Source organism: Lactuca serriola, chromosome 5 (genome assembly GCF_051521515.1).
Source record: "Lactuca serriola cultivar US96UC23 chromosome 5, Lser_US96UC23_V15, whole genome shotgun sequence".
NCBI lineage: Eukaryota > Viridiplantae > Streptophyta > Magnoliopsida > Asterales > Asteraceae > Lactuca > Lactuca serriola.
In genome coordinates, this window is record NC_136412.1 from 126,384,518 (window position 1) to 126,410,649 (window position 26,132).

Below are 26,132 nucleotides of genomic sequence, written 5' to 3' on the forward strand. Positions count from 1 at the left end.
TAGAATCCTCTAAAGATTTAAGAATCTTCCAAGTTTTGGAGCTTGGAAACTTCCTCATCACCCTCCAAATTACCCAGCAAGCTAACCAAGGTGAGCTTCATACCCCACCTTTTTCAATGTTTTAGTGTTTTTGGGGGAGAGTACAAATCAAATCTTGTATAAATACATGAATAATTGTATATATATATGTGTGTTTGGATGTGTGTGTGAAAGATTATTAAATTATTATTCTAGTAATTTTCTCATTTCACAACTTTATAAAGAACAGAGGGTACTTTGTGTACAATGAGCCTCCCAACTATTCGGTGTGTCCAACTTAACCCCTTTAACTATACTTTCATGTCCAAAGATAAAAGTTATTTAAAGGGACCTTGATTAGTTGACACTATTTCTGATGATTTTTCTAAAATGTGAACCTTGTGACTATTTTCAAACTATTAGGGAGTATTACGTAAATATTTAATATTCATATTTGCGGCAAGAAAATATACAAATTGAACCTTTATGACAGAAAAATTTGCATGTCATAAAGCTGCTGTCAAAACCTGCACTCATAAATTTACACCAATTATAATTGGCACTTTTCTCTTGATTGATATGGGATTGAGTCGATAATTTATAGAATGGAAGGTCTATTTTGTCAATTCCAATGATGTTGGGTCAGTTTGTTAAACGTTCAAAATGGCTTATTTTTCAATAAACGAAGTGGAACGAACACAAGGCACCCAGTTAACGAGCACGGTAAACGAGATGGAACGAGAACGATATTTCTATTAAATTAGTACGGAATTCATTATCTTATCTAACAAATAATGGATCTCAAGCGATTTCTCAAAAGGTTGTTAATATTCTAGTCAGACAAATCTCAAAAGTACCTAAATATAAAAATATTAGTGTACGCCTAAAATCCTATACGGAGTTATAGCTAGAGTTTCCTGGAGGGAGAGCGAGAATTTGTGTATAGATCTATATGGGGTTAACACCTCGCACCTTTTCTGTTCGCTACAGCTAGACCGACCAGTCTAGGGTGACAAATGTCTTGGAACAAAACGAGGGCGCCTGAGAAGCGCCAAAACAGGTTACCGTCATATCAGTATGGTTATAATGACTCACTAGAATATGTTATGTTATCTAGAAATTTTTGCAAGGAAACCTCATAAATAAATTTTGGCACGTTGTGTTGACTGTCCTACACATGGTAGTGGTGGTCCGCATTTGTTGCGTTGACTGTCCTTTTTCACTGCGTAGGGCGTCCATAATCGCCATGTTGATTCTTTCACTTAACAAGTATAGAGTCTTAATACTGCTATTTTTTTTACAAACCAGAAAACGTAGGACTTTATGGAAAACGTTTGTAAATGCTTTTGAAAACGATAAACTAACACACACATATGTAAGTATACACAGTTGAAAACAAAACTTACGAATATTTTATGGCAGAAAATATAGGATTTTCTGGAGAAAACGATTTTATACGATTTCGATAACGACAAACTAGAACGCACACTCAATTTTACTCGATAAGAAAAACAAGATGTCCAACTATATTCTCTTTTTGAAAATAGGGGATCTACTGAAAACGGTTGACCATTACTATACAAAAGAACTACTCTCGAACACAACTCGCCTTTACAAATTACACTACTTTTCAAAACACTCCTTATAAGGATGAACAGAAGTAATGACACGCGCCCATATATCCATGATTTTCAAAGCAAGGCTTCAAACGAATTCATAGAAAATATCAGATTTTCTGAAAGTGAAATGAGAATGATTCTAAACAAGTGTAAAACTATTTATACAAAAATGTTTATGAACTCACCAACTTTTTAGTTAATGCTTTTCAAAACGACTTATATTCTCAGGGATCTAGTAAGCAGGTAACAAGGGACGCAGATGCTGGACTATTTAGCTGTAGTTTGGAATTTTTCTGCTCATGTCTCTTTTGTGTAACTTGAAGAACAAATGCATTATGTAAACAATGTAAGTTTGATATCTCAATGTATGATATTTGGATTGTTCTGTTTCATTTATATTCAATTGTTATGATACTGTGCAACGAAGTCACCTGCCTTCGGACGTTTCCGCCGTTTGGTCCGGGTGTGTGACAGAGAGAGTGTGACGGAGGCTGAGGGTGAGCAACCCTAGCCATCACATTCCCTTAAATAGGGGCACAAACCCTGGAGATTAGGGTTTCTCATTTAACCACCATCACGTTATCGTTATAGGCCGCCACGTCGTGGCGGTCATTGAATACCTGTGATATAAATCGCTCTGCCACGTCATGGTGATGTTCCACCACGCCATGACCACCCCAATTTAGATTTATACATACAAGTTGATTTATACCTGGACCGGATGTTACACTAGTGCAGTCCATCCTTCTACTCTAGTCAATAATCAGGATGACATGACATCTATGCCTCAATCGTTGGATGACGCATCCACTTTACTTGTCTTTTCTAATAGTCATAAAAGCTATGAGTCCTCAAGTAAGGATTCTAATGTGTTTAGGAGGTCTAACAGAGAGTTTAGATTACAAACTAGATTCTGTGAGTTTATTATTGAAGGTAAACACAACTACAGTTTGAAAAAAAAATGTTTAATTACTCCTACTTAGATGTTGATAAGTATTTTTTTTGTTTCTAATCTTATAAGATTGTTGAACATCGTTGTTATAAAGATGTTTCATCTGATCCAAACTGGATTTCTACAATGAATGAAGAAATGAAAGCTTTATACAGAAATAGAACATGGGATATAACAAATCTTCATCCAAACCGTAATCCCATTGGTTATCGATGGGTTTACAAGATTAAATAGAAATGACGAGGTTGAGAGATATAAGGCTATGTTAGTTTCCAAAGGGTATAATCAACGTGAAGATGTTGATTATGGGAAGACTTTCTCACTTGTTAAAATGGTAACAATTGGGTAGTTTCTCTTATTGTTAATAATGAATGGGGTTTGTTTCAATTAGATGTATAATGATTTTTTGTATGGTAACTTGACGAGGAAGTGTTTATGAATAAGTTGTGTTAGGCATGCATAAGGTATTTTATTTATTGAGCTTAATGTAATGTATTGTTTGTTGAATCTACTAAAATAATTTTTTAAAAACCTATTTAAGGTAACTTATTGACAAGTTCATGATGTATTTTCCACAAGTGTTCCAAATATACCATTATATGCTCATTTTATCATATGCAGTGTTCATGATGTATTTTCCACTAGTGTTCCAAATATACCATTAAATGCTCATTTTATCGTATGCATTGTTCGGTTTCTTAGGCTAGGATGTGTTAGGCACACATAATCTAACTCATTTGTATTACTTGCTGAAACCATTAATATAGCTTATAAACTAATTTTTTAACAATATATAATATATGTAAGGTAGCTTATTGGTAAGCTCATTATGTTTTTTCCTAAGTTTTCCAAATATACCATTATATCTTCTTTTTCCCATACATCTAAATGCCACTTCACATTTGTCATCTAATTTATCAACTAGTTTTTACCAAACATATTAATTTATCAACTATCAATAAGCGTTTTTAGTCTGACAAATACAATCTCAAACATAAATATCATTAACCGAGAGCGAACAAAAAACAAAAATAAAAAAATCAAACTAGAACAAATCAACTAAAAATCTTAAAGCAAATAAGAAACAAGAGTCTCCAACAAGCAAACCTTACAAATGCAAATCAAAACAAATACATACCTCATAACAACATAAATCAAGCTCATTGATCCGATCAAGACAAAGTAGACTAAAATACAGTATCCAAATAGAAAGCATGAGGCGATGATGACAAGGAAACGAAAACTGGTTGGATCTTTTTCATTATGAAAAAGTATTACAACAGAAGAACACAAACACAACCTCCAAATATAGGCAATCCAATCCGGATACATTTTCCAAATCCGGGTAGGGTTTTTCTTCTAGTTTAAAAGCTAAGAGAAAGTTCCTAGAGAGGCTTATTCAAATATGCATACGAATGCCATATAAATATATGAACACGGGAATACAACTTCTAAACCTTATCATCGAACCATCAAGCGACTAAAAAGGAACTCGGGTCCTAATCCAAGGGCTCTCACATTCTCACAACAACAAAAGAGAAACAAGATCAATTGTTAAGTCAGTTTGTGGAATGACCATCACCACTGCCACCACTACCACCACTGCCGCCATGGGTGGTGGTGCTACTGCTACCGGCGGATTGAGAAATTTGATTCATTTTTGAGAAATTCGATGCGATTGAAGCTGAGGTGACTTCTGGCCTGAGTTCTGATGAAGATGATGATGGGGCTAAAGTGCCCATGTAGGACCCCACAGGGTAGGGTGCCACTGGCATATCAGCTAGTGAAGATGCTGATGGGCTATAACTTAGGGTTCCCATTGGGTGATCAAATTTGCATGAAGGCCCAAACTTACACACCCCATTTTGAGCATAATGTGAGCAAAGAGGCGCACCCTGAAACATTAACAAAATTCATTGGAGAAATTGCAAGTTATTTATTTTTTTAAGAAACAGGGTAGGGCTTACTGGACGGAGAGGTAGGCCCATTGGGCTAAGCCCAAAGTTTGACTTTGGTAGATTCCACTCAGGAGGATGGTGGTATCTACACGAGGAACCAAATTTACAATCTCCAGTCTTCATGTAAAACTGACATTCAGGTTCACCAGGTCTTTCTGGAAACACGTGTTGTTCCTTTTGACTTTTGGTCAAAGGGTAAGAAGGGGCAGAAGGAGATAATTGAGTCATTGCATAACCTCCTCCTGGCCCTGGTCCAATAATAGGTTGGCTACTAGGAGACCCTGATGGATGTAAAGATGCCTGCAAAATGTAAAGCAATAATTATTTACAGGGACCAAAAAAGCAAAAAAGATTCCATTTTTTACCAAACCCACAAAAGTACTATAGTTTAGGGACTAAAAATGCAAGTTACTCAAGAAAAAAAAACATATTGGAAATACCTGGTAAGGGTTCCAACCGGGAAACGGGACCATGCCCGGTGGCATGAGCACGGGCCCATAAGTTCCGGGCAGGTAACTGCCCGGAACAAGAGGCGGCCTTGCAACGGGCCAGTTGCCAGTCAACACCCCGTAAGCTTGAGAAGAGGCAACAGAAGGAGATTGCACATTTGGGTACATAGCAGAAGGCATGGCTGATAAAGGCACTGGTGATGCCACCATGCCAGCTGGCTGTGGATGGTGAAATTTACATGTGACCCCGAACTTACATTGCCCTGTTTTCACATAGTATGAACACTCTTTTTCACCCTGTGACAAAAAAAAATTCATTTTGAGGTAACAAGTTGAAGTAATAGCGTCAAATGGATGAAACAGTAAGACTGGGTGGGACTAGACAGGTTTGCTAACGCTATTTTTAAAGATAAAGACGAAAAGGGTATTTATGTCTTTTTCACATAAAAGAGATAGAGTTTGTCCCTGTCCCTATCACTGTCCCACCTTTTTGGGTGACACAAAAAATTGTTATTTTTGTCTCACCCAATCTGTCCTTGTCCCACAGATTTCGTCTTTATTTTCGATAATAAAGACAAAAAGGGCATGTACGTCTTTTCACAGAAAAGAGAGAGTTTGTCCTTGTCACACCTTTTGGGCGTTATTTTTGTCTCATTGACAGCCCAATCTTTGTCCTTGTCCCACATATTTCGTCTTTATTTTTTATAATAAAGACAAAAAGGGTATTTACGTCTTTTTCACAAAAAAGAGATAGAGTCTTGGTGAGACAAAAAATTGTTATTTTTGTCTCATTGGTCCTTGTCCCACATATTTTATCTTTATTTTCAATAATAAAGACGAAAAGGGTATTTACGTCTTTTTCATAGAAAAGAGATAGAGTCTGTCCTTGTCCCTGTCCCACCTTTTTGAGTGGGATACAAAATTGAAACTTTTGTCTCATTGACATTAGTCCAATGCACACCAAACACAGTATAACCTGTTCTGTTCTGTCATGCAAATAAGACGAAAAGGAAGGAAGGACTGACTGACCGGGCGAAGTGGATATCCAGATACATTTAGGGCCACAGAGCTTAATGATCCGACTCCCTGTCTTGGATGATGATATTTGCAAGATGCACCAAATTTGCACATTCCGGTTCTCATAAAGTACTGGATGCCATGTAGCATAGTCACCATTTTTACAATCATGTTCCATGTAAAATCATGCATTAATCAGGGTAAGAATTTGAAGTTCAAAAATGATTGCAAAGACCAAATTACAAAGAGAATGAAGTAGCAAATCTAAGTTCTTTGGCTCTTGACTATGAATCTAAAGAGAAAGTCATGTATTTTGATGTTAATCGTTTTCTAGAACAAAAGATTAGATAAGCTTGTGAAGCAATAAGATACAATAACGTTGGATACTTTTCCCAAAAGATAAACAAGCAAATAGAATAAGATTTCCCATATGGAAATAAAGAAAAAGACAAACTTATAGGATGATATGCATACAACATACTGACATTCTTTCAGCAAAAGGGGGTATTGTTAGAGCAACCCCTGGAGAGCATAATGTGAGATGTAAATCAAGTATACAGTGGCCCACTAACATAAGAATTAGCGCCCACAAGAAGCTCAATCCACATTGGAATTGAAACAGGTGAGATCCGAATCCTCACATGGATATGTAGGGGCAACACTCTTTGATCTATTTATAGCAAGAACATGCATTGAACAACTTCAAGTTTGGAAGATTTGAAAAAAGAGAAACTTTTCAGCTGCATAATGTGAGTATGAATTTCAATTCATCTAGCCCACAACATAAAAAATAAGAATCATCCAAATTGTAAGTATTTCAAACAAAGTACCTGACAAACAGGCTGACCAATACGCTCAGGATACTCCCCTCCACTAGCTCTCAGAGCTCCAATAACCTGCCATGGATTATGAACACATCTTTCATACAATGCATGAAAGGTTTGTGACTACATATCAATTTCCCTCAAAATCCATAGCTTTGAGCGCCCAAATTGGATATAAGAGCAATCAATTTGTAGACAAACTTCACTTTTGAGGCAATCAATACATGATCACATCAAAACAGACAAGAAATCGACAAATGCACATATATAAACACACAAATCACCATGGAATTTTAGAAAAAAAATTACCGAGCCACGGTCACGAGGATGGTTGAATCGACACCGAGAACCATACCCACAAAACCCCGTTCTCAAATAATAGATGCAATCAGCCTCATCAGGCCGTTCAGGATACGATTCAGACGCATCTCCTAACCCTAACTGCCACATAGGCTCTGCATTTTGCATCAAATCAAACAACGAAATTAGCATTATGACCCACAAATTCAAACCAAAATCCCAATTGAAATCTCAAATTGCAAATTGTACGTTACCTTCGAGCCCTATTTGACCACCAGAGGAGCTCCATTCTGTAACCGGATCGGACTGCGACATCTCCATTGTAGACGTAGATACAATATATATAAATAACTATACAAATATATGTATAAAATCTATCAACACTGTACACACAGATTCAAGGAGCTCAAAAGGGCGAAATCTTATAAATAAATGCTATTGGGTTTCCCGATCGAGCTTTATATAGCGCGAAAGAAGAGGTTTTTTGAGGGTTTCTCCCCTATATCTATTATCTTTGCAAGGGATCTTTATATATCGTTATTGTACACACTATGAGTCTGGTTTTGTGGCTTTCTCTCTCTACTTTCTCATTCTTTCTTCTTCTTTTTTTTCCTTTTTTTCTTTTTTTTTTTTTTTTTTTTTTTTCGATTTTGAGTTTTGCATTTACAAGATTTGTACTTTGTTTCTTATGTTAATTCGTATACGTACCAAATACTAGAGAGTGAGTTTCTCGACTTATTTTTCGACAATGCTGTTCCTTCATATATTTACACGTTCATAATCACAAAGACACCTTCATTATGCATCCCTCTACACATTACCCTATGTCTTGTAGTAAAAAAAGATCGGGAGTAAAACACCCATGGATGAGATAATGATCTACGTCCATTGACATCTTCCAATATAATTTAGAACAAATTACACGAATGGTCCTTAAGGTTTTATTTTTTTTTTCCCCAAAAATAGTTCCTACGAAACTTTTTTCCTTCAGATGGTACCTACGGACAAACCTTGCACAAAAAAGGCCCTTGTAACTAACTTTGCTAACAGATTCTGTTAAGTTTTGTTAAATGACAAAAATACCCTTTGTTTTATGCACACAGATGGTCCCTTGCCCTTTGTTTTATGCACATAGATGGTCCCCCCCTCTATCTCTCTCTCTCTCTCTCTCTCTCTCAACACCACCAGGTTATGATTTAGGGTTTTCACAATTGCTTCAAAAATGTAAAAGCCAAATTCAGAAATTTATGGGCAAACTGTGTTTTAGGCGTAACTAAGAACTTTGCACCATAGAAAGATCATCCAGACAAAAGATCAAACACTTGGTGGGCAATAAGATCAGACATGTTTCCCTTTGTTAATTGTAGCATTTTACAAACTTGAAAGTGAAGGGTTTTAAGCATTCTAACACTCCTATGGTGTACATGCAACCTTAAATACCTTGGATCTATGTTTTCTCAATTATACATGCAAACTTGAAATTCTTTCCAAGGTATTACCCTAACTAGCATACAATCTTTGATACTTGGGTAATATAAACAAGTTATAAGACATACCTTTTGATGGAGCTTGAAGTCTTGATCTTTAAGAGCTTAGCCCCAATAGTGTGGAAGCCTCAAGTGGAATCACAAATCACCAAAACCAACTTGGAATAACTAGAGAATAAGGATACTTTGGTTCCTCTTATGAAATCGGCCTTGCCCTCATTTCTATGCACTAGTGCCAATTTCTTGAACCAAGGACCTCTTTATATAGTGTGGAGGATTAGGATTACATTCATGTAAACCCTAATACCCATGACCTTTCATTTCCATATGATCCATGGGTTAAACACTCCATGGACTATCCATGAAAGCTTAGCCCAACCTAAATGAACTTGGTCCATCAAAACTTGGTCCACCACATATATATAAGAGTTCATATTTAATTAGTTCCTTTTGATCACTAGATAATTCTAAATTAATTCTTGATCACTACTAGTTAAATAATATGATTTCATATTAATATATTAGAACTTATAATATATTAATATAAATCACTAGTATCTTGTCTATCCAATTGTTTCGGTGAAGTGCAATCCAAATGGACCATGCCAAGTCGAGTCGAATACATACCAATAATATTTATGGGCTTAGACATCTAATCCAATAGAAAGAACACTTGAAAGCATAAAACATCGTTTCTACACCCATTTCCATTCTCATGCTCTTCACTTGCTCATAACCCATTAACCCCTATACAAAAAAAAACATAATTTTGAAACGAAGATCCAATCACGATGAACAACATGAAGCAGTTACATAAACAATCAAATGTAAATCAGAGGAGATATGAAGAAATGCAGACTAGTCAAACCCCACCTTACTCACTTAAATCCCTCACCGATATCTCCTAAGATTCATTAATTACATCCTCAAAGAACAACGTCTCCTCTTCACCCTAATCCGAATTTTGATCGGTTCCGCCTTCGTCATCCTCAGACCATCGTTTACCACCATCCGATACTAGTAGAGGATATGAAGTCCACCACATATATATAAGAGTTCATATTTAATTAGTTCCTTTTGATCACTAGATTAATTCTAAATTAATTCTTGATCACTACTAGTTAACTAATATGATTTCATATTAATATATTAGAACTTATAATATATTAATATAAATCACTAGTATCTTTTTTTTCTCATTTTGTCTATCCAATTGTTCCGGTGAAGTGCAATCCAAATGGACCATGCCAAGTCGAGTCGAATACATACCAATAATAGTTATGGGCTTAGACATCTAATCCAATAGAAAGAACACCTGAAAGCATAAACATCGTTTCTACACCCATTTCCATTCTCATGCTCTTCACTTGCTCATAACCCATTAACCCCTATACAAAAAAAACATAATTTTGAAACGAAGATCCAATCACGATGAACAACATGAAGCAGTTACATAAACAATCAAATGTAAATCAAAGGAGATATGAAGAAATGCAGACTAGTCAAACCCCACCTTACTCACTTAAATCCCTCACCGATATTTCCTAAGATTCATTAATTACATCCTCAAAGAACAACGTCTCCTCTTCACCCTAATCCAAATCTTGATCGGTTCCGCCTTCGTCATCCTCAGACCATCGTTTACTACCATCCGATACTAGTAGAGGATATGAAATCCTACATGCGCAATGGTAGAGAAAGTTCAAGAAGAAGATGTCATCTACCTGTAACTTCCTCGAACTTCGCTCCGGGAACGGGAATGACGATATGAACAGTTCTGTAACAAATGGCAATCCATGAAAAACTGATATTGTGCTTCTTGGTGAACCACACCTTCATCCAGATTCCTTTGTTCTTGATTCTTTTTACAGCCATAGATAAAAGAGGGAAACAATGTGTGTTGGAGAAGAAGATGTTTTAGGGGTGAGTTTTTTTTTTTTTTTTTTTTCTTTTTTTTACTTTTTCTTTACCGAGAGAGAGGACCATCTGTATGCATAAAACAAAGGGTATTTTTGTCCTTTAACAAAACTTAATAGAATCTGTTAGCAAAGTTAGTCATAGGCGCCTTTTGTGTGCAAGGTTTGCTCTGTAGGTACCATCTGAGGGAAAAAAGTTTCTTAGGGACTACTTTAGGGAAAAAACAAAACCTTAAGGATCATTCGTGTAATTTGTTCTATAATTTATGAAACCTCATTGTGTTTTCAAATGCAAAAGATTATTGTTGAGTCTAAGAGGTTGCATCATTGGGCTTAGCTCTTAGGTCCATTTGTATACTCGGTCTGGGCCTGTCCAGCCGTGTTTTGTTTTTAGGGTTTAGTATATATATAGTGCATGCATGCATTATATTAATGACGCTTCTTGATAATTATTTTACAGATCTTGTACTGTAACCCTAGCACACCTCTACAGTAGCAATTCTTATTGAATTCTTCTGAGGTGGAGCATATTAATCATTCGACACTCGTTTGATTTATCATGGTGTTTATCGTTTTCTATTACTTGTTATTGTCTTATTGATATCTGTTTGAATCTATCGATCTTAGAGAATATTATTCCCATCAATTGGTATCAGAGCAGACGACTGTGTAATACATACGCATCTCTTCTGTTGGAAGAATATTTTTAGGGTTTCCGCTTTTATCAAATCTATAGGAGTCGTTATATCTTCATTGACGTTGTTTCTTGCTTTTGATAAAGCCCTAATTCAATCTTTACAAGTTTGATTCTTAGCAGATATCTAAAAAAGGTCATCATGTCTCACAATGATTCACAAATCAATCCGATCAATATCTCCAATAGCATTGGATCCACAACCAAAATCCCAATTCTATACACTCAAGATTATAAAAGTTTGGACGCATCACTTTGAGGACTATGTTGTTGGTTCCGAAGACAATGGTTATTTTATCTGGGAAGCAATAACATTGGGTCCTTTTGTTCATTTTGGAACAAATAGAACCATTAATACTCAAAAGGAGTACAACAAACTCTTAACTGATGTAGAAAAGATTCCTCAAGACGAAAAAGATAAGTTGTTATGTAATGTTAAAGCCGTGAGAATGATCAGATTTGCTTTACAGTCCGATACTTTTCATTTGGTAAGCCCATGCACCACAGATGAAAAGATCTGGGATAGACTTAAAGAGTCGTATTCCACTGATGAGGACCTAGAACATTCTATCCAAACTCCATTGCTCTTTGAGTTCGGTGCTTTCCAACAAAAGCCAGATGAAAAACTTATTCAGGCATTCAATCGTTTCAACCATCTTTTTAGCAAGATGATCAAGCACTGTATTGGAAGAGAAGCGATCGAACAGAAGGTCACATTTCTGAATGGTTTAAGACCCGAATGGATGGTTGTGGTATCAATTGTGAAGGCTCACGAGCAGTTTAAAACTTATTCATTGGCGAAGATGGTGGGTATTCTCAAGTCTCATGAAAGTGTTGTGACAAAGGAAGAGAAAGTGGTGTCTAGTATGGGATCCTTGGCCCTTCTCTCTAAGGTGAAAATGTTAGAATGTGATCTGACAAGCGAAGAGTATGCAATGATGGTTTCCAACCCGAAGCGGTTTGCTCGCAAAAAGTTCCCTGTTGCCAAGAACCAAAACTGGAAGGGAAGCTATAGCTCAGAAAAGGCGAAAGAGAAGATAAAAAATAATCCTCAGAAAGAAGAAGAGAAGAATGAGAGCAAACTGGTAGGAGACTCCGGATACGATTGCAACTTCTTCCATGGCAAAAACCACTTTGCCAAAGATTGCATGTTAAGAAAGCTATTGGAGAAGAAGGAGGGTGAAGATGATGAAGAATACCATATACGCAAGCTGGAGGAGATAAAGAAGAAGAAAGCCTCTAACAATTCTATGAATCCTTTGATTGTGCAGGATAACGTTGTTGATGATGAGTTCGGTGGCGTAGAGGTCTGGTCTACAGACTCTAAAGATGAAGAAGTACGTAAACCCAAGCATGGAAAGGCATTTGTGGCGAAAGAAGATAGTACTGAGTTTGCTGGGAGATGCTTGATGGTGACAGCCGGAGTGTCACAAATGAGGGGCTACACAACCAAAGGCGAGTATGATGAGGTGAATCAGAAGGAAGATAAGTGCTTTGCTGCCAAACCTGTGAGCGAAAGGATCAACGATTGCGATCAGTTGATCAAGAAGGTACAACCCATTCTCGAATCACTTAAAATACCTGTAACAAACTATGAAAAGGAATTAAATGAATTGAAATTCAAATTTTCTAGTTTAAGTGGAAGTCTAATGCAAACATGCCTCACAAATGCTAACCTAACCGATCAAATTAGAAGGATGACATCCAAGAATGAGGAGTGAAGGATATGGATAGAGAAGACGGAGTTAGACTTAGTTAGAACGAGAAATGAGTTGATATATTTGCAACATGACAATTTGAAGTTTTTAAAACAAAGGAACATTTTTTTTGATTGCTAAACTTCTTTATAGTAATATTACTCAATTACATTTGAATTATGATATTGGCAAAAGGTTCACAAAATGATTTTGCCCTTTCTTGAATTAAAGGAGGATGAAGTCGACGTTGATTGCTATAATTATGAATCCATTGTATCCTCAGATGAGGTTTCGGATGCTTACAGGATTGGTCTAGACAAAATTGAGTCTTTTACTAAGTCCAAAGACCATAAGGACATGCTTAGGAATTTATTGGACGAAAATGACAAATTGAAAATAAAGACCGAAATGCACAAATTTCACTCATTGAGTACCAAATTAAGTTCAGAAATAAGATGAATGTGGAAAATTCTTCTGAATTTGATGAGGACAGTGATATGAGTGAAATTTTTGTAGAGGATGTGGTTGACTACTCTGAATTCCTCAAAAGCGAACCCAAACCGGAAAAACCACTCATATCTGAAAACTCAGTTGAGTTTGCTCGTATGTCCAAGGACACGTCCAAAGTCCTTAAAGAAAAGGCGGTTGTATATAAAAAAGTGCAAACAGTACCAAATCAAGTATATGCCACCACTGGTGTTACCAAGAAGCAAACAGTTGAGCTAACTACTTTGGTAGATGAAGACAACGCTGATGGGTGTGATAATTTTTTCTAGTCATCTCCCATTGACAATGCAGCCGAAACAGTAGGTCTGTCGGAGCAAACCTCATGTAGAGTCAAAGGTAGATATGTGGCTAAACCTCTTAACAAGCCTTTAAGCTTTGATAAGCCAAGTACAAGCGGTACTAAAGAAATTCAAGGCGAACCGGTAAAGGCATCAAGAGAATCATCTCCAAGCGAAGCTTGTGAAGATAAACCGAAACCAAAAGCAAACATTCACAAATCTAAAAAACAACTTGCTGAGCAAACACGTCAAAGGAACAGAAGGTACCAGAAGAATCTCAAAGAGAGAAAGCAGTTTTGGAATTCTCAAAACGCTAATCACGTTCACAAGGTATCAAATCCACAGGCGAAAGTAAGCCCTCAGACAAACAAAGGTCCATGCACTCACTGTCAGTCTTACAGTCAAACGAATCGAAGAAAAAGTTTTGGTGTCGAATCAAGCAGTGATAAGAACCGAAAGACCAGTTTCGGTCCTAAACTCCATCATCCTCATCAACAACCAAGCCGAACCCAGTCAAGCTAGTCTCGCACTCTGGAGTTCATGCCAAGAAGACGTCAGCTAACCCTAGGAATCTAAAGACTAGTTTAAATGAGAATCAAAACAAAATTAAAAAGTCTGATTCAAATAAACCAAAATAAGAAAACAATAAAATCAAGGTTTTTACCATCAAAAGAAAAGATGAAACCACTTTAATAAAAAGAACATATTTGGTTGATCTTTCTGCTGCAATTCCCTATCCTGTAAAAGGCTCACAAGGACCCAAGAAACTTTGGGTTCCTAAATCTACTTAATTTTTGCAGGTTATAGGTGACGAGCAGTTCGACAACGAATGGTACATTGATAGTGGCTGCTCACGTCACATGATAGGAAGGAGGGAAAAGCTAAGGGAGTTTCGGGCCCTTAAGGATGGTGGATGTGTTAAATACGGGAATAATTCATATGGCACAATCAAAGGCTACAGAATGATCACAAACGGTGAATTCTCAATCTGGAAGGTAGCATATGTAGAGGGATTACAACACAATCTCATCAGTGTCTCTCAACTGGTTGTGGGAACTGGCTTGAAGGTTTCGTTCGATGATGAAGGTTCGGAGAGTTTTGAAAAGAAGATGAAGATTGTCCTGTTAAAATCCAAGAAAAAAGGAGAAATGTATCCTCTAAATCTTAACCCAATTCGAGGAAAGCCAGTTGTATGCCTTTTAACAAAAGCACACTCTGATGAAAGTTAGCTGTGGCACCGAAGGCTCTCACATCTCAACTTTAAGGATGTCAACAAGTTGGTTATCGATAATCATGTACGAGGACTTCCACTACTCAAATTTGATAAGGAACACTTGTGCGCTGCATGCGAGATGGGAAAGCGAAGCCGAAAGAGTCATCCCACACATGTTAACACAAAGATCATCGAACCACTTGAACTTCTACACATCGATTTGTGTGGTCCTTCAACAATCGAAAGCATCGGTGGTAGTAAGTACATTTTAGTAATTGTTGATGACTTTTCATGTTTCACCTGAGTTTTCTTTCTTAAACAAAAATCAGAGGCGACTCCAAAGCTCAAAGCATATATAAAGCAAGTGGAACTTCAACTGCGAAAGGTGGTTAGAAATGTCCGAAGTGACAACGGGTTGGAATTCAAAAATCAAGAGTTTGAAGAATTTCTTGATGATAAGGGAGTGTCTCACAACTCTCTGCTCCCTACACTCCACAACAGAACGACATAGTTGAAAGGCGAAACCTCTCTTTGTGTGAAGCAGCCCGAACCATGCTCAGCTTCGCCTCCTTACCTTTGTACTTCTGGGCTGATGCAATAGCTGCTTCCTGCTATACCCAGAACCGATCCTTCCTCAATAAGCAATTTTCCATCACTCCATACAAAATCTTGAATAACTGCAAGCCAAATGTCAAGTTCTTCCATGTGTTTGGTTCAAGGTGCTTTATTTTCAACTCCAAAGAGAACCGAAAGAAGTTCGATGTAAAGGCAGATGAAGGGATTTTTCTTGGTTACTCGCTAACTTCAAAGGCATATAGGGTTCTGAATAAATGTTCAAAGAAAATTGAAGAAACCTACTATGTCACCTTTGATGATGATTACATGAAGAAACTTCAATCAAGCAAAGGACCAATAGAGGAAATCTTTCCAAAATCAGGTCAAGTCTCAGTTCTAATTTCCAATGTATTTGAAGAATACATGTTACTCTTTGATGAACCAGAGAGAGCAATTCATTCTGAGACAAAGGCAGTTGACAACAAGATCGACAACTTGAAGAAAATTATCGATGAAGCAGCAAAAGAAATGGAAAGTGAACATCATGGACCAACCTTCAAAAGAAAGTTCTATATTCTAGGGGGGGTTCATCCACATTAGATAACTCTGATTTGTCTTTCTAGGGGAAAAATCCATCACTAGCAAAGACCCATGAAGTTCCATTCGAGGGGGAGCATTCTGAACCTGATGTTGAAACCATCTCATCATTCAAGGGGGAGAATCATAGTACGAGTGATGATTCGGATACTCAATCAGAATTGGAAGAGGAAATAAATGCCGAACTGGATCCTGCCTATGAACCAAACTACCCTCCTCTCACAAAATGGACAAGAGATCATCCAAAAACTCAAGTAAGCGGTGAATCATCTAAGGGAGTTCTTACTCGGTCTCAAATAAAAGTGAAGCAAACTGCTCTGTTCTCTCAAGTAGATTTTTGCATGTTTAATTTGTTCGTCTCGAAAATAGAACCGAAAACGGTTAATATTGCACTCGATCACTCTGATTGGGTACAGGCAATGCAAGACAAACTCCATAAGTTTGAGCGAAATCGAGTTTGGAGATTAATTCCCACACCAAATGATGCATCTGTAGTTGGATAAAAATGGGTTTTTAGAAACAAAATGGACAAAGAAGGGAATGTGATTCATAATAAAGCAAGGTTGGTTGTGAAGGGATATTGTCAGGAAGAAGGTATAGACTATGAAGAAACCTTCGCTCCTGTAGCAAGGTTAGAATCAGTGCGAATCTTTCTGGCATATGTTGCACACAAAAACTTTGAAGTATTTCAAATGGATGTCAAGTGTGCCTTCCTAAATGGAGAACTAGAGGAGACTGTATATGTTGAGCAACCACCGGGTTTCATGAATGAAAGGTATCCTGATCATTGCTATATTCTGGATAAATCCGTATATGGTTTGAAGCAAGCTCCTAGAGCATGGTATGAAACCCTTACTCGATTTCTAAAAATGTCCAAGTTTAAACAAGGTTCGGTTGACCCAACCTTCTTTCGCAAGAAAGAGGGTGACCACTTAATGATCATCCAAATTTACGTCGATGACATCATCTTCGGTTCCACGAATCCCAGCCTAACAGCTGAATTCAGGAAGTTGATGGAGACTAAGTTTAAGATGAGCTCAATAGGTCCAATTAACTTTTTCCTTGGCTTGAATATTAGACAGGGTCCCGAAGGCATATTTATCAATCAAGAGGCTTACACGAAGACCCTACTGGCAAAGTTTGGCATGATGAGAGATTCCAAAGTAAAGGTTCCTATGGTATTTGGAACGAAGTTAACACCATCTTTGGAGAAACCGACTGTTGATATGACCCTCTATCGGCAAATGATAGGGTCTCTAATGTATCTAACAACTAGTAGACCATATATTATGTTTTCTGTTTGTTATTGTGCCAGGTTCCAAGATAATCCACATTGTAACATCCATAAATTTTACATCAAATTTAAACTTTTTCAATCATAAATAAAAACTATAAAGCATCGTTTACAAAAATGTTTTCAAATCAATTTCCATTAGAGTGTCCCAAAATCATGACATAAGGATGTGGAGCGGTACGGTCACGCCTTCGCCTTTCCATGGTCTCCTGAAGTACCTGAAACAATAAACTAAAAACTGTAAGCCCGAGGGCTTAATGAGCTACCCCCAAAATACCAATACCACACTGACAATACCATATCAATAATAATCAAGCAATCATCATATATACTGGGCCATCGGCCTGACTGGACCGCCCTACCGGGCCTACAGTCTGTCTGAATCTATCCCGAGCCTTCGTCATGACTGGTCCGCTACGTGGGCCTACAGTCTCCCCGGACCGCTCATAGGGTATGTTGGCCTTCAGCACAAAACAGGACCGCCTCAACCCATCCCAACAAGAAAATAACCATGTGCGCATAATTATCATATAATGACATATGCAGACATCAAGCATATCTATCTCACTGATCATAATCATAGAATTCTCCTGTAACTGGAGTACCGACCCATCAGGTCACTAACACACCAATCCCTACGGATCATAAAAGCATAACATACTGTCTACCTCGATTCCGAACTAACAAATCATAAACACGTGCAACGTACCATAACAATAACAACTAAAGGGCCGGCCTTGGTGCCGTATACCCTATCGATATAGTGAGGATAACTCACCTCACAGATGTCGCCACGAAAGGTAAACTCCAACTCTCGAATCACTTGACATAAGTTCCACCACCTATCATCATAGCACATCATATTTATAAGTTCTTAACCTTACAAGGTACTCCATAAACCACTAGTCAACCCCTGGTCAAAGTCGAAGTCCTCAATCAAGGTCAACAGTCCATGTTGACCTTAACTCACCGAGTACCCTTGGCTACTCCTCGAGTTCCCTAAAGTACATTCCAACTCGCCGAGTCATCGGAGTGACCCATCGAGTTCCTTTGATCCTCGATCAAACTTAAGGTCACACGTCGAGTTCCCTCCTTGAAACTCGACAGATTCACTCGCATACATAATCTAGGGAAAACTCATCCGACTCGCCGAGTTGTTCTTCAACTCGTCGATTCTTATGGTGATCTTCATCGGACTCGCCGAGTTGTTCATTCAACTCGTCGAGTCCACGACCATCTTCATATGAATCACCGATTCATCTTGCGACTCGCCGAGTCCATTCAGTTCCTTTTCCATACATACTTGATTTGAGCCATGCAGCAGCCCCAAATCATAGATCCAAGCTTCTAGGGCATACTTATCACGTAAAGTTGCAAACTTTACGTGCATGCATGGCTATAAAGGCTCTAAATGTCTGTTTTAAGTTCTTAATGAAGCTTCAGATCTAAGAGGGACCTCAATCACAGCCAATACAACAACTTTATGATTCTAGCATCCAAGGAGGGTCTAGATTTGAAGTTACAACCTCAGATCTAGCCCCTAGCTCATCCTTTGAACTTAATACTTCACCAAAACCCTAAAACTCAATAATGGAAGAGATTCACAAGAAGAAGGGCGATTTAGTTACCTACAGAAGATGATGATTGAGATAAGAGGTGATTTCCACACTCCACTTGCTCCAATACCCTTCTCCTCTAAGCCTTCTCTCTCCCAAAATCCTCTTTTCAAGTTTCAAACACACAATGGCACACACACACACGAATTAGGGTTTTAAGGGCTCTCAAAGACTGCAAGGAGGCCAAAGGAGGCTAAGGCTCCTTTAAATAGGGGTGCAAACCCTGGGATTTAGGGTTTCATCTGCCAGCTCCTACTCGCTGAGTCCCAAAGTGGAATCGTTGAGTAGGTCACTTAATACGCGGTCCCACCCCGCTGCTACTCGACGAGTAGGTCGACCGACTCGTCGAGTAGGGCCTCATCCAATAATTCTTATGAAATTAATACCTGAGAATCGGGGAGATACAACTCCCCCCCACTTGAACTAGACTTCGTCCTTGAAGTCCGCTGGAATAAACAATGTCGAGTAATGCTCGCGCATCTCCACCTCCGGCTCCCATGTCCACGTGGATCCCTTCCGATGTTCCCATTGTACCTTTACCAAAGGTATTTCCTTGTTCCACAGAATCTTCTTCTTCCTTTCCAAAATCACCAAGGCCTTTCCACATAGTTTAGGCGCTCATCGACTTGAATTTCATCCAACGATATCACTGCCTCCTGGTCCATAATGCATTTTCGCGATTGCGATACATGAAATGTGCTGTGGAAACGGCTAAGCTCCTCCGAAAGCTCTAGCCTATAAGCCACCCTGCTAACCCTGGCGATAATCCTGAACGACCCAATGGGAACCCAATTTTCCCCTCTTCCTGTAGCGGATCACACCCTTCCAGGGTGAGACCTTCAGAAGAGCCATGTCACCCACCTGAAATTCCAGCTCAGATCGGCGTCGGTCGGTATATCTTTTCTGCCAGCTCTGACTGGTCTGCAATCGCTGTCTAATCTGCTGTATCATTTTGGTAGTTTGTAGAACTACCTCTGTCCGACCCATCACTCTGTGCCCAACCTCGCCCCAACAAACTGGGGTCCTACACTTCCGCCCATACAACAGCTCGAAAGGCGGGGCGCCAATACTGGAATGATAGTTGTTATTATAGGCAAACTCTGCAAGCGGTAGGTGGGAATCCCAACTCCCACCGAAATCAATAACTCACGCCCTCAACATATCCTCGAGGGTCTAAATGGTCCACTCACTCTACCCACCAGTCTGCGGATGGAACGTTGTACTAAAATGCAGTCGTGTACCCAGTTCCTCATGGAACTTCTTCCAAAAAGGGAAGTAAACCTGACATCTCTATCAGAAACGATAGAAACTGGAACCCCATGGCGAGAGACAATCTCTCTGACGTACAGGTTGGCCAACTTTTCTGCCGAAGAACTCTCCCGTATGGCTAGGAAATGGGCACTCTTGGTCAATCGATCCACGATGACCCATATAGCATCGAACCCCCTTGTCGTCTTCGGAAACTTCATGATGAAATCCATCGCGATCCGTTCCCATTTCCACTCCAGAGGCTGCAACTTACCATGCGGCTTCTGATGCTCAGCCTTGACCATCCTACAGGTCAAGCATCTCTCAACAAACCAAGCGATATCTCGCTTCATGCCAGGCCACCAATAACTCGAACTCAAATCGCGGTACATCTTGGTGGCCCCCGGATGAATCGAAAAATGAGACTTATGAACCTCCTCCATCACTGTCTGCCAGACCCCTCCGGACATCGGAACCCAGACCCGACAGTAACGGGTCAACAATCCGCGGCTATCCTGAACAAACCGGTCTCTTTCGCCCTTAATCCTCTCCAACTTCCAGTTCTCTGGTATCATGCCCTCAATCTGAGCATCCCTGATCAAACCCACTAGTGGGGAATCCACGGCTATCCTCATACACCCGGCTGGGGTCGAGGACCCAGCTGACTTGCGGCTCAGAGCATCCGCAACCACATTCGCCTTACCAGGATGATAAAGGATCTCGCAATCATAGTCCTTGACCACATCCAGCCACCTGTGCTGCCTCATGTTCAGGTTCGGCTGATCCATAATGTGTCTCAAACTCTTGTAATCCGTGTATATAGTGCAACGAACCCTGCACAGATAGTACCTCCAAATTTTGAGAGCGAAAACCACTGCTCCCAACTCAAGATCGTGCGTGGGGTACCTCGTCTCATGCGGCTTCAGTTGCCGCGGTGCGTAGGCCACCACCCGTCCTCTCTGCATGAGGACTGCCCCCAAGCCAGTGATGGATGCATCACAAAATACCACAAAATCCTCCACTCCCTCGGGGAGTGTCAACACAGGCGCCTCGCATAAACACCGCTGGAGGGTCTCAAACGCCCTTTGCTGCTCAGGGCCCTACCGGAAATCCACTCCCTTCCTCGTCAGGCGAGTAAGGGGGTACGAAAACCTTGGAGAAATCACGAATGAATCTCCGATAGTACCTTGCTAAACCCAAGAAACTCCTGATATCAGAGGGAGATTTCAGGGTCTCCTACTTCATAACCGCCTCCACCTTGTCCGGATCGACCAGAATCCCCTCCTGGTTAACGAGGTGTCCGAGGAACTGGACCTCCCATAACCAAAACTCGCATTTCGAGAACTTGGCATACAACCATTCTCGCCTCAGCACTTCTAGCTGCTCCCTGAGATGCTCCTCATGCTGGTCTCGAGTCTTGGAGTACACCAAGATATCATCTATAAACACAATGATCGAGCGATCAAGCATCAGCTTGCATACTCGGTTCATCAGATCCATGAACATTGCTGGCGCGTTGGTGAGTCCAAACGGCATCACCATAAACTCGTAATAACCATAACGAGTCCGAAACGTGGTCTTCTCCATGTCTTCCTCTCTCACCCTGACCTGGTGATATCCTGATCTCAAATCAATCTAGGAAAACCAAGATGCACCCTGCAGCTGATCGAAAGGATCGTCTATCTTTGGAAGCGGATAACGGTTCTTCACTGTTAACTTGTTCAGCTCCCTATAGTCAATGCACATCCTATGTGAGCCGTCCTTCTTTCTGACAAAAAGGATCGGTGCTCCCCAGGGTGAACTACTCGGACAAATAAACTGCTTACCCAACAGTTCCTACAACTGAGATGACAACTCCTGCATCTCTGGCGGTGCCAGTCGGTACGACGCCTTAGCGATAGGGGCCTCACCTGGCACTAGATCAATCCTAAACTCAACCTGCCTCTCCGTAGGCACTCCGAGTAACTCCTCTGGAAACACATCAGCAAACTCCCTCACCACCGGAACCTCAGAAACTGAGAGCTTCTCTCTAACCCGTGTATCTATGACATACGCCAAATAACTGGCACACCCGTGCTGAATATACTGTCGAGCCCTGGCTGCCGAATAAAACCCTGATCCCAACCTGGTGCCCTCACCATATACTACAAGTTCTCCCCCACTTGGGGTTCGAACCACCACCCGCTGCCCCTCACAGTCGATCATGGTGCCAAAACGGCAAAGCCAATCCATCCCTATAATCACGCCTACATCCCTCATGGGAATAGGAATCAAATCTATTGGGAAGGACACCCCGAAAATCTCCAACTCGCATCCCCGAAAGACCGAAGAAGCAGAGACCCCGTGCTCGTTTGCGATCGAAACTCGCAACAGACACTCAATATCATCTATCGGCACACTGAACCCTATAGAGAAGATCTGAGATACAAACGATCTACTCGCCCCCGATTCAAATAATACCAAAGCGGGCAAAGAATTCACTAAAAACGTACCTAATCACATGTACAATCAATAAGCATAACACGAATACAATAACTGAGACAGAGAATAGGAAACGTACCAGCAACCACATCTGGTGCTGACTTGGCCTCCTCGGCCGTGAGCTGGAAGGCGCGACCCTGAGCCTTCGGAGGCTCCACCTTGACTGGCCTCCCATCTCCAATCCTCCCAGCAGCTAGCGCGAAACCCTGCGCCGGCTTGGCGGCGAGCTGCGAGTAGTTGGTCTTCACATGACCAATCTGATGACAATGGTAACAAATCCTCATATCTGCTGGAGGGGCGAACTGACGGCAGTCCCTGGCATAATGCCCCTCCTTGCCACATTTGTGGCACCCACCTCCTGCTCGACAAACCCCCAAATGAACCTTGCCACACTTTCCACAAGTGCGGATCTGATGACCCCCAGACCGTGTATCAGTGGTCTTAGACCACTTAGGCACCGGCTGAGACTGTGTCGGTGCCTGACGTTGCTCCTTCAGTTGCAGCTCTATCTCCAACTCACGCCGCCACGCGACTTCCTGAAGGTCCAGGAGGGTATCACATTGATGTGTAGACACAAACTGTTGAACATCAGTATTGAGCAAACTCAGATAACGAGTCATCTGAGACTGCTCTGAAGCAAACTCCGGGCAAAACATAGCCCTCTCCGTGAACATATGGGTAATCTCCATCACAGACTCCCCATCCTATCTCAATGTCAAAAACTCCTGAGCAAGCCGCTCCTGCTCAACGTGTTGAACGTAGCGGGTGCGGAACATATCTTTGAACTGCTCCCAAGTAACAGCATCCCGCTGATCATCAGTATATGACCCAGTCGTTAGCCTCCACTAGTCCTTTGCCCCAAGCCTCAGCAGGTTCAGGGTACACCTAACCTTTTGGTCAGCAGGACAGGAGCACGTGAAGAAACAACCCTCCACGCCAGATAACCATCTCATAGCCCTAATCGCATCCTGTGTACCATCAAACGTCGGGGGCTTCGTATTATCGAAGTCCTGGTACTGGAAAGCCCTGCCTGCTCCTCCTCCAATCCCTACCGCGGTTACAACCGAAGTGGCTGCAACGGCAGTTGTCTCTGCTAGAGCTGCATATCGCTCATCAAAATACTCAACCATCGCGGTCTTAATCAACCCAAACATCTCTGGCAGCTGCGCTCGAAACGCGGCAGCAATCTCGTCATGCATGATCTCCCTGGTCCTGGCATCCAACTCCTCGGTCCCTATCTGAACCACGGGCTCAGGTGCTACTGGCACCTCCAACCCTTCATCTCCCACCCTCGATCCTGATCCTGATCTTGATCCGGATCCCGAAACAACACATCTCGTCACCACCATACTGGAATATATATATATATATATATATATATATATATATATATATATATATATATATATATATACATACATACATACATACAAGTCATCAGATAAATAACATAATGTCGGGAGACCAAAAACCCTAAAAACCCCAGGGGTTGTGATTTCCTTGCTATGCGTATGGGTCCAATGCTTTCAGTAGTACGGGCCCACACTACCTTCCACACCTACCCATATTTATCTCAAGTATCATCAAAACGCCCTAACAATATCATCAACATAGGAATGCGCCCAACCCTCACTTCTAGGGGAATACCAAATGTCTCGCATCTAGCCTCACCACTTATCACAACCCTCAAATCCATGAAACTTCCATCATACCCTGCAGCGACGGTGCACGCTAGCTGCACGTAACGCTGGATCCCATAGACTTTCGAATATGTAATCCTACACTAAGGTTAAATTTCTCAGGCTATAAGATCTTGATTATACACAACCGCGATGCATACACCAAACATTTATAGTTATGATGTCAATTCCATATACAAGAAACCCTAGGCTAATAGGCATCATATAATCAGGCAAGACTATCATGCGATTCCTGAAGATCCCTAGCCTAGCACTAGCATGCTGTTCTAACATATCAGAATATCAAATAACCATATGGTATTTTGGGGTTCACTTACAGGCTCTGGCTGATCGTACCCTCTGCATCCTCCATCCTTACTTTGAAAACCATTTTAAAACTTATGTTCCGAAAATCTCCTTGATTTGAGACTGGATTCACACGAGTGTTCCTCCAGTTCACTCAAACCAATGATCTGATACCAACTTGTAACATCCATAACTTTTACACCAAATTTAAACTTTTTCAATCATAAATAAAAATTGTAAAGCATCGTTTACAAAAATGTTTTCAAATCAATTTCCATCAGAGTGTCCAAAAATCATGACATAAGGATGTGGAGCGGTACGGTCATGCCTTTGCCTTTCCATGGTCTCCTGAAGTACCTGAAACAATAAACTGAAAACTGTAAGCCCGAGGGCTTAGTGAGCTACCCCTAAAATACCAATACCACACTGACAATACCATATCAATAATAATCAAGCAATCATCATATATACTGGGCCATCGGCCTGACTGGACCGCCTTACCGGGCCTACAGTCTGTCTGAATCTATCCCGAGCCTTCGACATGACTGGTCTGCCACGTGGGCCTATAGTCTCCCCGGACCGCTCATAGGGTATGTTGGCCTTCAGCACAAAGCAGGACCGCCTCAACCCATCCTAAAAAGCAAATAACCATGTGCGCATAATTATCATATAATGACATATGCAGACATCAAGCATATCTATCTCACTGATCATAATCATAGAATTCTCCTATAACTAGAGTACCGACCCATCAGGTCACTAACACACCAATCCCTATGGATCATAAAAGCATAACATACTGTCTACCTCGATTCCGAACTAACAAATCATAACCACATGCAACGTACCATAACAATAACAACTAAAGGGCCGGCCTTGGTGCCGTATACCCTATTGATATAGTGAGGATAACTCACCTCACAGATGTCGCCACGAAAGGTAAACTCCAACTCTCGGATCACTTGACATAGGTTCCACCACCTATCATCATAGCACATCATACTTATAAGTTCTTAACCTTACAAGGTACTCCATAAACCACTAGTCAACCCTGGTCAAAGTCGAAGTCCTCAATCAAGGTCAACAGTCCATGTTGACCTTAACTCGCCGAGTACCCTTGGCTACTCCTCGAGTTCCCTGAAGTACATTCCAACTCGCCGAGTCATCGGAGTGACTCGTCGAGTTCCTTTGATCCTCGATCAAACTTAAGGTCACACGTCGAGTTCCCTCCTTGCAACTCGACAGATTCACTCGCATACATAATCTAGGGAAAACTCATCCGACACGCCGAGTTGTTCTTCAACTCGTCGAGTCTTATGGTGATCTTCATCGGAATCGCCGAGTTGTTCATTCAACTCGTCGAGTCCACGACCATCTTCATATGACTCACCGAGTCATCTTGCGACTCGCCGAGTCCATTCAGTTCC

The 26,132-nt window shown here is 40.5% G+C and overlaps 1 protein-coding gene across 1 annotated transcript; it reads right to left on the bottom strand.

Annotated features, from left to right (window-relative positions):
- Positions 1 to 3,822: 3,822 nt before the first annotated feature.
- On the bottom strand, positions 3,823 to 7,696 carry LOC145052946 (zinc finger CCCH domain-containing protein 32-like). Its single transcript, XM_079000882.1, has 7 exons — positions 7,392 to 7,696; positions 7,147 to 7,292; positions 6,844 to 6,909; positions 6,026 to 6,145; positions 4,988 to 5,293; positions 4,557 to 4,847; positions 3,823 to 4,484 (listed from the first exon to the last, which is right to left on the bottom strand). The coding sequence occupies exons 1-7, from the start codon at positions 7,456 to 7,458 to the stop codon at positions 4,149 to 4,151; spliced, it is 1,332 nt and encodes a 443-aa protein (XP_078857008.1). The 5' UTR covers positions 7,459 to 7,696; the 3' UTR covers positions 3,823 to 4,148.
- Between the last annotated feature and the right edge of the window lie 18,436 nt (positions 7,697 to 26,132).

Excerpts from the sequence above, each read along its gene's own strand:
- LOC145052946 (XM_079000882.1), bottom strand. The coding sequence starts at position 7,458 with ATGGAGATGTCGCAGTCCGATCCGGTTACAGAATGGAGCTCCTCTGGT. Across the intron at positions 6,910-7,146 it reads ATCCTCGTGACCGTGGCTCG|GTTATTGGAGCTCTGAGAGC; the intron begins GTAATTTTTTTT and ends AATCCATGGCAG. Across the intron at positions 4,485-4,556 it reads TGGGCCTACCTCTCCGTCCA|GGTGCGCCTCTTTGCTCACA; the intron begins GTAAGCCCTACC and ends TTAATGTTTCAG.